The sequence below is a fragment of the Momordica charantia genome (assembly GCF_013281855.1).
Source record: "Momordica charantia cultivar OHB3-1 chromosome 9 unlocalized genomic scaffold, Mcharantia_2.0 BLBB01000009.1, whole genome shotgun sequence".
Classification (NCBI taxonomy): Eukaryota; Viridiplantae; Streptophyta; class Magnoliopsida; order Cucurbitales; family Cucurbitaceae; genus Momordica; species Momordica charantia.
The window spans coordinates 3977981-3988924 of NW_028275167.1; the positions used below are offsets into that span (position 1 = coordinate 3977981).

The following is a 10944-nucleotide window of genomic DNA, read 5'->3' on the forward strand; positions in this document are numbered from 1 at the left end:
ATAATATTATAAGATGGATTAAATAAGTATAATTGAAAGTTAGAATTGGTAACGTGTCAAAATTTCACTTCCACATTTACGTGTCATATTCTTAAAATTACACAGAACGTATAAACATAATTTAAACCTTCTAAAATTTCAAAACTAAGCCTTGTTTGACAATGATTTGGTCTATAGTTTTATTCTTTTAAAATTCTTAAAAGTTTATAGTATTTTCACGATACCATAAATACATTTTGAATTATTAGATAACTTTTTTGTAAAAAATTAAATATTCGTTTTAAGAAATTGCCCGGACTTCAAAAATACTTTTTTTTTTTCGTTTTACAATAAAACAAATGAATATTAAAGCATATTATCTTTCCATTTATAACTTCAAATATTATATTTATCTAGACTTAGTTTGGCATCTATTTTATTTTTATGTTACAAATTTTCACAGGCACTACTTTTACCTTTATATCTATTTGTATTGTTTTTTACTTTTTAAAATTATTTAAATAAGATAAGTCAACGTTCTTTTAATACAATATATGGGTAGAGATCGAGCTCATACCTTATTGGTTAGATATATATGTCAATTATTATTTAGTTTAACTAACGAACCTCGAAAAAACTGCCAAAATAATTTTAAATTGTTGAAAATGGGTTAGATTTCAAATACATCGGTAAGGGAAAAAAAACCAAATAATTGATAAAGTAAACATAATTTTTAAAATTCGAAATCATTAATTAAAAACGGCATAAACTTATAGTTTATATTTTATTATTGAGGTTAAAAATTTTTAAACCGCAGCCGTGCATGCAAGAACATCACTTATAATTTTTATTAATAGAGGGGAAAAAAATAAATTATGAAGAAAGCAAAGAAAAATAGAAAAAGTAATGGATAAGGAGAAAATCTTCAGACAAGATAACCAGAAACCCAAAATCCACGAAAATCAAGCCCTATGGCCACAGCAATCTCCCCCTTGGCGGTCTTCTCCGCCGCCGCCGCATCCTCCACCACAACCGCTCAAAAACCGCCGCAAACTCCGCCACTATCTAGGCTCCATCTACCTACTCTCCAATCTAAGCCCCTACTCCCCGCATTAGCCGCCCACGCCTCCGCCATCGCCGTAGCCGCGATCCTGAGCACTGCTTCGCCGTCACTGGCCGACACCGGCGCCGCTTTCAACGTCTACTACGGCACCGCTGCCAGCGCTGCCAACTACGGCGGCTACGGCGGCAACGCCAGCAAGAAAGACACGGCGGAGTACGTGTACGACGTGCCGGACGGCTGGAAGGAGCGATTGGTATCGAAGGTCGAAAAAGGTACTCCAGAATCGTAATCGAAATTCCCTAATCGATGAGCCCTATTTCATTCAATCGTTCTGGAATCGATTAATCCTTCTTAATGGCGCAGGAACTAATGGAACGGACAGCGAATTTTACAATCCGAAGAAGCGATCGGAGAAAGAATACCTAACTTTCCTGGCCGGAATCCGGCAATTGGCGCCGAAGGACGTGATTCTGAACAACCTAGCGCTATCGGACGTGAATTTGCAGGATCAGATCGCGAGCGCCGATAGTGTCTCGTCGGAGGAGAAGAAGGACGAGAACGGACAAGTTTATTATGTGTACGAGATCGACGGCTCCGGAGCTCACAGTTTGATATCGGTGACTTGTGCGAAGAACAAGCTGTACGCGCATTTCGTTAACGCGCCGACGCCGGAGTGGAACCGGGACCGGGAGTTGCTCCGGCATGTGCACGAGTCGTTCAAGACGATCGGATCGTATTAGGGCTTGTTTGTCGCCGGAAATTTGATCGGAGAGAGCTTCATCGCCGGGTACGAACTACGAATTGATTGTTATGTGCTTTGTTCTTGAATGGTGGAAATCTCGTTTCTCTGCTCTGTTTTCAGAATTTCGTCGCGAATTTCTGTTATCAGGAACTGAAAATTTTATGATCTGGAGGATGATTTAATGCTGTAAATCGATTAAAAGAAGAAAAAAAAATCTGAGCTGATTATCGGATTTAAACCAATTAAATCTAAATTACTCACTCACTGCTCATTTCAATATGGTATTTGCTGTTTTAAAAGTTTCAAGATAAATAGAGTTCTTATTGAATTCTAAGTGTTTGAACTTAGTAGCAGTGTTCACATTTTTCAGTTATATCATTTTGAAATTTATGTCAAGTCATTTAAAGCTAAAACTAAATTTGAAAAAGCACCGAGACATGAGTCATGAGGTATTTTACAAAGTTTTACCCATTCTTTAATATAAAGTATGTTTGAATGTTAAAATTAATTAATTAGATTAGGCATGCTCAATGACATTATTGGTGTGGGTGTAAAAGCTAAAACAAGGTGAAGCCATCGTCGTAAGAAACGTGTCGGCCTTTCCGACAAGGAGGGGCGTTCTCGTCGTACTCCGAGCAACAGCTCCACCGGCACTTCCAGTTGCCGGTTCCGGTGTTCGGTCTATGAGCCTTGTCATTCCACTTGTACACAATCACGCCGGAGCCATCGCTCCACTCCCCGTCGATCCCCTGGTGCGGCGGCGACATCGAAAACAGCCCTCTCTCCCCTGAATGAATTGAATACCACCACCCACGCACAAAAATCTTCGTCATCTCAATCATAATTCTCAAACACCTTTTAGAAGAAGCGCAATAGGACAAGATCTTAAAAAAAATATATAGGAAAAAGAAAAAAAAATAAAGAGGAAATCATAAGTTGAATCAATATACATGAGATGAACCATCGAATCAAAATATTAAAACTCGTAAATTTCAACAAAAGTCTAACTCTATCATTCATTTTTTTCTTTAGAGACCCAAAATCTCAAACGCACCTAATAATGTTTTCCAAATGATCCTTTGAACGAAAGTCTAGAGAGTAAAAAATTGCAACTTTTTTTTTTTTTTTAATTTTCGAGTGTCTAATTAGATGAGATTGGGAAGTGTAAAAACTGATACACCTTATCAAATTACTTTCTATTGGAAATAATTATTTTAGTATGTAAGTTTTCGAAATATTTATTTTGGATAATTAGGCTATTTTTTGTCATTTGATTCACTCCAAACTCACCTTAACCAAGCTACATAAATACACATCGATATCAACGTATTAACGCATAACTTTTTTTTATGAATTTAACAATTAAAGGACGATGACCTAACCATACATTTAGAACAATAATAAATGTTGTACCATATGCATATTAACACTTTGCTAAAAAAAAATAAAGAGGATGTCTCTAAAATAATAATAGATGTATTATCTACTAAGATATATTCGAATTAATATGTTATGTATTTATTATTATTATTATTATTTATATCATTATTTATCAATTGCAACATAAAATAAGGGCAACCTCATGCTAATTTAACTGGTTGTTATAGTTATCACGACTAGTTTGATCCCACCCTACATACGGTTGTAGTTAAAAAAATGGTAAAAATAAACCAAATAATATTTTCCTTTTTTAATTTTTAATATCATGGTCTAAAATGCTTATTTTAAAAATTCAAATCCCTAAAATAGAATATTAGGTTTTAAAAATTCAAAACCTAAAAATGTAGAAAACTCTTCTCAAACGGCGAAAATGAAAAATTCTGGGAGTTGAAGGACGATACGAACCAGTGATGTGGCCATGGAAGGAGCAAGCGGAAGGCGAATTGTCGTGGTCGGAGTATAGCTTGCGGCACCGCAAGCAGCGCTTCGTCGCCGGAGATCGGAAACTAGAGGGATTCGTCGGAGGAGTAATTGAGCAGCTTTTGATTTTTGGACCGTTCGATGCGCCGCAGTGATAGATCTGATAAAACTTTCCGGCAAACGCCATGGAAGAGTTCTATTTTCTTCAGGAGAGGAGAGCGAGAGAGAATCGGAGGTTAGGGATGAGTTGCAGAGAGATCGGGTGGGGCCGTCAACGAGAAGCTTCGAGCTAAGTAAGGCCCATTAAGTTTGTGGCGGCCCATTGTAGAGAATGAACACTGGATTTACGAAAGCACCCATATGTTTGAACAGTTTTACGATAATGCCCTCGATCCTTTTTTTTTTTTTAAGGAAATAAGAAGAAATCAACTTAACATAAAAACAAATTCCGAAAAAACTAAATTTTCCCGCCACGAGGGAGTTTGACAACACTCTTCCCTCGAATAGTTTTCCATCGTTCTTCTGGTTAAATCATGGACCACCTTATTTGCCTCTCGACTGATATGTCTCATTGAAATTATTTCTATATCTTCCATTATCTGCTAAATTTCTTTTAAAAGCCAAATAATTTCAGTTTGATCTTGACAGTGAAGTAGATGAATCGCTTCGAGGGAGTCGGATTCCAAGTGAATTGGTCGACGGTGTTCTTGTCAAATTGCACGCAATCTCTCGCAAATAGCCATCACCTCTAGATAAGTAATATTTCTTTCCGCTCTTATAATTCTACGGCCTGCTCTGATGACTCCTCCCTTCTCGTCTCTTAAAAGCTAGCCAATCCCCCCGGTGTTTGTATCAATTCGTCGTGCTGCATCCGTATTTAACTTCCATGAATTTGACGTGGAAGGTTTCCATCAGGCTCCTGTATTGTCTCCAATTCGTCTTGTCAGGTGCAAGTCCTTGTTTGTTGACTTTTCTTCTAGATTTGTGTTTCGAACTGCACTGTTGATTATGTATCTGTCAATCGTCAATTGAATGTCTCTAGTTTCTGAATGAATACCTTTGAAAATTGATTTGTTCCTCATTTCCCAAATCCTATGATCATGCTTCTTTTACGTTCATCTTCACGAGCCTTATAAATTAGACACTCCCAATACTCTTTTGTGGTCCAATTTGTCTTGTCAATGAAGAAAACATTTGCTTCAATAGGGGTGCAATTTATCCATATATCTTTAATTACCTTACATTCTCATATGATATGTTGAGTAGTCTTTTCTTTTTTCCTGCAAAAAGGACAAAAACAGATCAATAATAATTCCTTTCTTTTTGCCCTCGATCTTATATTTCACATTGCGTTGCTGTTTTATTTTATGTTCGTGAAATATATCTTTCAGATTTTTAAATCTTTAATTTAAAAGAAATTCTTATATTATGGCGTAAATGTTTTATTTTATACCAGTTAAATATATGTTTTAGTTTCGATAATAAATTATGTTAAAATACTAATTTGGTCCATGTACTTTCAACTTTAATTCATTTTTATTTCCGTAATTTCAAAATGTTTGTTTAGGTCAATGTACTTTTAAAATGTGATCAGTGATCATTTTGATCCTGTAATTTTAATTTTTAATCTGATTTTTTTCTGTTACAAATTCAACACGACATTACATCCAATATATTTCTTGAAATATAATCATGACTTTATTTTAAAAAGTTTCCGTTATTTGTAGAATTTGTGCTAAACTTTTGAAAATATGAACCAAAATTCTCACTTTTTTAAAAATATAGGGACTAAAACGAACATTTTGTAAGTATAAAGACTAAAATAAACTAATGTTAAAAGTACTGGACCAAATTGAACATTTTTTTAAACCATCATAGGGTAAATTGAGAGGAAATAGGCTCAAACTCCAATTGTCACCTACCTTAGGGATTAAATTCCTATGTGTTTTACTAGTACCAAATGTTGTAGGGTCATACTACTGTTCCGTGATATTAGTGCAAGCTGGTCCCGATGGTCACTGATATTAAAAAAAAACATTTTTAAAATTTCAAATTATTCTTTCAAACGTATGTTTTTTTTTAATACAATATGTGGGGGTGGGGGATCGAACTCACAACCTTTTGGTTTGAGGCATATACCAATCACCGCTGAGTTATGTTCGCTTTGGTCAAATGTATGTTAATTAATTCTTCTTTCAAACGTTTAAGAAATAAGTATCCATTGAATTTTTATCTGATATATTGTTAACTTCTTTTAATAATTTATACGAATTAAACTCATTAAGTAGATGTCATCAAGGATCATGTTTTTTTTTTTCTGGATAAATCATTAAGTATCATGTTGATTTCCACCAGCCAAAAGCGAGCATAGTTCAACGTCAACGGTAATTGACACATATCTCCAACTAAGAGGTTATATATGTCAATTATTGCTGAGTTATACCACTTTGACTATTAAGTATCATGTGTCATTTCAATATATAATAGCATAACCATAACTCAACTAAAAATTAGGTTTATTTTTTCATTAGTTTTCACCCTTCTTAACCAAGTTTTTGAGAAAACTAAAACAAACTTTTTCATAACTAGATTTGTAAATAAAAAAAATATATTTTTTCAATGTAAATGTAATGGTTATCAGACCCACACTAAATTTATACATGAAACTTTGGTCATCATTACCAAAAACTAGTAAAGTGAAAGCTCCTCTTCCATTTATTTCAAACTGGGCTAAAATGAAAACATTAATTACATAACAAACTATAGAGTTCTAAGTCAAATCACAAAATCTCTTAATATCTAAGGAATTTTAAGAATATATTTAGGACTGATCAACAACATGTTTGTTAGAAAAGCAACAATGAGAGAGGAGAGAAATAAATATTGGTTGAAAATTGCATCCAAAACTTTACAACTAATTCAATATATTTGCAGCTTTGTATCATAACCCAAGAGTTACAGTATAGCCGAAGCCGAAGACGAAACCGAGTTAACCGATCAGCTCAACACATAATATACACATAACACCACGGAACATAACAACGAACATCGATCGCTCTCTTCGATTGCTCGACACATTATTTCGACACACAAACAAGAACGAAGAACGAAAAAAAGGATCATCACTATGTAGATCTCAATGGATGACAACGCCTTCATGTTCGACTTCGGACGCAGGTTCGTTGTCATCTTCAAAGTAGTCGAGGCCTAGGGCGCCATGGCCTCGTCCAAAGGCCTTGATGTGGTCCTTGAGCGAGCGCTTGTGTTTGAAGTCGGAGCCACAGAAGCAATACCAAATCTTCCCACAGTTCTTCTCGTGGGTTCGCCAGTCGCCTTTCACGGCGAAGGCTTTGCTGCATTTTCGGCAGGTGAAGGGCTTGACGCCGTGCTTTCGCTTGTAATGTGTTTGGAGGGTGCGGAAGTCCTTGAGCGGCCTCGACCTCGGGTTATCGATGTTGTGTTTGCAGCCCGGGGCGCAGCAGTAGCACGGCAGCCGCAGCATTGCCGTTGGCTGACTCCCTTTTAGGGACTCTGGTCCCTTTCTGTACTGAGAACCATGCCCCCACATATGCATCTGCATACCAATACAATCAAAATCAACACTAACAAAATAATTCCCTTACAAATTACTACCGATTTAGAGCGTGTTTAGTATAACTTTAGCTCGTGTTTTCACTTGTAAAAAACTACGTTTTACTACTCTCAAAAGTTATTTCAAAGTAATTATTTTGAACATACTTTCTCATTAAAGTATTGTATGACCCAATATCAATAAGATTCATATGAGTATCAAAAAGTTAATTGAGTAGGAGTTTATAACCATGAAGATTTAATTAATTATAAGATGAAAAAGAGGATTATCTTAGAAATGATTGTGAGATTTAGGTCAAAGAAATTGAAGTAATTAGTTAAAGTTTTTATACTGGTCAACAAAAGAAGAAACAAAAACATGCTTTATTGTTCTTTAGTATTCTTTTTTTGAAGAAAAAGAGAACACCTCCTCAAAATGTTGTTTTTAAAAAAATAATATTTAGTTTGACTTCTTTTTTTTATTCCTTTGATATTATACATGGAACTTATGAACCCAGAAACAAAAACTTTATTAAATTTAGAAATATCTTAAAGAAAAAAAAAAGGAGAAGAAAGAAATACATATAATATAACTGGACATATTTAGTTTAACAGTCCCTTTGTTTAGTTTTTCTTTTACAGACAATTTTGAAATCTCACCTAGATTTTCAAACCCACAAAAAAACATCTTTTTTATTTTCTTGAATTTGACTAAGATTTCAAGAAAAAAAAAGTGTTAATATTAATAAACAAAAGAGAAAACCAAAACTGAAAATCATCATCAAATTAACCAAATCAAACACATCACCAATATATATATAATAGTCAAAACATTTTTCTTTGAAGTCCCGAAAGAGGAGAATTGGAAAATTCCATATAAATTCCACCATTTTCAGAAGCTTTTAGTCACCCAAAAAGAAAACCCTTCTCTCCATTACTTCACTTCTCCCTCCTTCTGCCAAAAAACTTTAATATCAAACAGTTCTTTTGCAGAAAGACCACTCGATTTCTCATACGAAAGCAAAAAATAAAAAATATATATATATATACACACAAATAACATTAAATAAACGAAATAAAAAAGGAAAAAGAACTCACAGTCCTTAATATGGCAATAACTCAAATCTTCCCAAAGTACCAAAAGACACAAAGAACATTTCTCGAAAGGTTAAATCAAACCCATCATTCCCAACAAAAATTCAAAACAAACCCGAATATCAAAATGGGGTCATAATTAATCAACGGATTAAACAGATCAGAATCGAGAATTAAGGGTTTTGAAAATAAATTAAAATAAAAATCACCTGAAGATTATTGTATCTATTGAAGGCTTTGGAGCAAAGAGGGCAAGAGAATTGCGTAGGGCCGATGAGGATCTGAGCCGGAGTGGGAATCCAGAACTGACCCTTGCCGGAGCTCTCCAAAGGGTGTCCGGAAAGGTCGGCGTCGTCGGGTTTTCCGGCCGGCTCCGGCGAGAAATGGGATTCCAGATCGGAGCTAGGGCAAGACAGGCTGATTTCGAGGGCGAGGGCAGATTCGTCGTCGAAGCTGCAGCTGGTGGAGGAGGGGTCGGCGGTTTCCGGCGAGAGGGTGTTGAGGAGAGGGAGGGCCTGCGGCGGAGGGGACGGCGGCCGGCAATGGGCGGCGGCGGAATGGGAGTGGTGGGAGAGAGAGAAATTTAAAGAAGGGTTTGATTCGGAATGGAGAGGGATGAAGTTGAAGGAATTGGGAGTGAAGAAATTGGAGTAAGGATCTGTCATGGCGGGGGGCTCTGCAGCAGAGATTTGCCAAACGGAAAAAGGGATTCAAGGGTTTTTTTTTAGGCTTGTACTTTGGCCAGTACAGTAATATATTGATGATAAGAAGTGAGAGAGGAGAGAGATAAGAGAGAGAAAGAGAGATGTGATGTTTTGATGCAATATTTAAGTTTGCTGTCCATACAAATGTTGTAGAGAAGAGATGTGTGTAGCTCTTTCTTTTCCAAAGTACAATAAATGTAGGTGGAAAGATGAAATTTCAACCTCGAACTCACCTGAAAGCACAAGTTGAATCTCAAAATCAATTGGTAATGAGAGAAGTAACTCAGTTATATTATAAACGCTTTTGTTAGTATTAGGTTTGTAAATGAGAATACGAATAAAGTCTCACTTTGATTAGATGACAATTATCTCTATTGACACGAGGCTTCTGGATGAAACCAAAAGCGAAGTTATAAGAGTTATGCTGAAAATGAGCTGGGTACTTGGGTCTTGTTGTCCTTAACAGTTAGGCCTCCTATTTTTATCAAGGTGGGATCTTTAACCGTGTGTATCTTTATCATTTGAGCTATGATCATGTCAGTTTTAGAGATGTAGCTATTTCGAACATAGTTCAGCGAATTAGACGCTTTATCATGTTGTCTCCTTAACAGTTAGATCTTTTTTTTTCGTGAGATTTTTAACAGTATGTATGTTACTTTATCGTCGAACTATGATTATGTCACACTTTAGAGATGTAGCTAATTCAAACATAGTTGAGTGAATTAGATGCTTTATCTTACCTCTTTATCTAATATTTTCTAATCTGGTGTTTAAGGTTATTGCTTTTTGTAAAACTCTATTAGTTGTGACATGCTAATTGTATTGGTTGAGGATTACCTAGCCTTGGCGGTTGATTTTGGGCAAATTAAGTGTGTTTAGTATGGTGGTCTCTAAGTGTTAAACTTATAACAAAAAGGAATAATACGAGTCTACTAGAGAACAAAATATCGAATTAAAAACGGTATATCAAAATTCTAATAAAGTATAGAGTACTACAAATCAGGGATGTATTAGAAATTTTTTTAAAGTACGGAGATTTAATAGACGTAATCCTAGTTTATGGTGTGAGTTCGGATACTGGAGAACGTAGAACTCGAGGATTTAAATGAAGTGTTTAAGAACTACATAAGAGAGGGGTAGGTTTGAATACCGTTGGAAATTCTCGCATTTATCCAATAAACTTTACACGCTCGATAAATCCACGGGACAAACATCGCCAAACCCCCGTGAGATATTCCAAACTCTCACCCCCAAACACCCCCGAAAGAAAATTACTCTCCAAACTCGTAATTTTAACCTGTGAGGCAAAGAAAACAAAGCTAATTCAGACTGAGGAAAAGTAGAGAAATAATTCAACCCTCCTGCAAAGTTGAAGTAAAAATAAAAATAAAAAACGAGAAATTTTTTTCACCGGCTAGGGTAATTATAATTTATAATTAAGCCCCTTCTGTTAAAAAAAATAATAATGTAAAAGAAAAAGAGAGAGAAAAAGCCAAAAGACAACGTCAGAGAGTACATGCTGCTTGTCCCCTGAGAGATGGGGAAAGAGAGAGAGAAAAAAAGAAAAAAAAAAACAAGAGAGAGAGAGAACATTCTTTTTAATTTAAGCATGCATATATATATTTATTTATATATATTTATATATATAATTTTATTTTTCTTCTCATCTTTCTCATCAACCAAACAGGGTTTTATTTCAGTTCTCTCGCAAACCCAAATCCCAGCATTTGCTTGGATTGTCGTGTTTAATGTTTCCCATATGAATCATTCTCTCTCTCCTCAGACATTTTTCAATAATATTCCCTCTCCTAGTTTTGGCTTTAAACATGAAAAAGCTCTGAGAACCAAAAAATAAAAAATATATTTTCCATCAAAATTATTGGAAGGAAAAGGAAAAAAGAAATGGCAGAATCCAACAGAGCTAAAGGGCT

At 35.4% G+C, this 10944-nt stretch overlaps 3 protein-coding genes across 3 annotated transcripts; 1 reads left to right on the forward strand and 2 right to left on the reverse strand.

The window, feature by feature from the left end:
• Positions 1-889: 889 nt before the first annotated feature.
• On the forward strand, positions 890-2061 carry LOC111015403 (thylakoid lumenal protein (Mog1/PsbP/DUF1795-like photosystem II reaction center PsbP family protein)). The gene is made up of 2 exons (XM_022290419.2): positions 890-1314; positions 1406-2061. Exons 1-2 carry the CDS (start codon positions 951-953, stop codon positions 1780-1782), a joined length of 741 nt encoding a protein of 246 aa, XP_022146111.1. The 5' UTR covers positions 890-950; the 3' UTR covers positions 1783-2061.
• Positions 2062-2234: 173 nt separating this feature from the next.
• LOC111015413 (uncharacterized) lies at positions 2235-3964 on the reverse strand. The gene is made up of 2 exons (XM_022290428.2): positions 3630-3964; positions 2235-2571 (listed from the first exon to the last, which is right to left on the reverse strand). The coding sequence occupies exons 1-2, from the start codon at positions 3829-3831 to the stop codon at positions 2342-2344; spliced, it is 432 nt and encodes a 143-aa protein (XP_022146120.1). The 5' UTR covers positions 3832-3964; the 3' UTR covers positions 2235-2341.
• A 2574-nt stretch (positions 3965-6538) lies between these two features.
• Positions 6539-9143, reverse strand: LOC111019465 (zinc finger protein WIP2-like). Its single transcript, XM_022295863.2, has 2 exons — positions 8519-9143; positions 6539-7218 (listed from the first exon to the last, which is right to left on the reverse strand). The coding sequence occupies exons 1-2, from the start codon at positions 8972-8974 to the stop codon at positions 6781-6783; spliced, it is 894 nt and encodes a 297-aa protein (XP_022151555.1). The 5' UTR covers positions 8975-9143; the 3' UTR covers positions 6539-6780.
• Between the last annotated feature and the right edge of the window lie 1801 nt (positions 9144-10944).

Excerpts from the sequence above, each read along its gene's own strand:
- LOC111015413 (XM_022290428.2), bottom strand. The coding sequence starts at position 3,831 with ATGGCGTTTGCCGGAAAGTTTTATCAGATCTATCACTGCGGCGCATCG. Across the intron at positions 2,572-3,629 it reads CTTCCATGGCCACATCACTG|GGGAGAGAGGGCTGTTTTCG; the intron begins GTTCGTATCGTC and ends CAATTCATTCAG.
- LOC111019465 (XM_022295863.2), bottom strand. The coding sequence starts at position 8,974 with ATGACAGATCCTTACTCCAATTTCTTCACTCCCAATTCCTTCAACTTC. Across the intron at positions 7,219-8,518 it reads ATAGATACAATAATCTTCAG|ATGCATATGTGGGGGCATGG; the intron begins GTGATTTTTATT and ends ATTGGTATGCAG.
- LOC111015403 (XM_022290419.2), top strand. The coding sequence starts at position 951 with ATGGCCACAGCAATCTCCCCCTTGGCGGTCTTCTCCGCCGCCGCCGCA. Across the intron at positions 1,315-1,405 it reads GGTATCGAAGGTCGAAAAAG|GAACTAATGGAACGGACAGC; the intron begins GTACTCCAGAAT and ends TTAATGGCGCAG.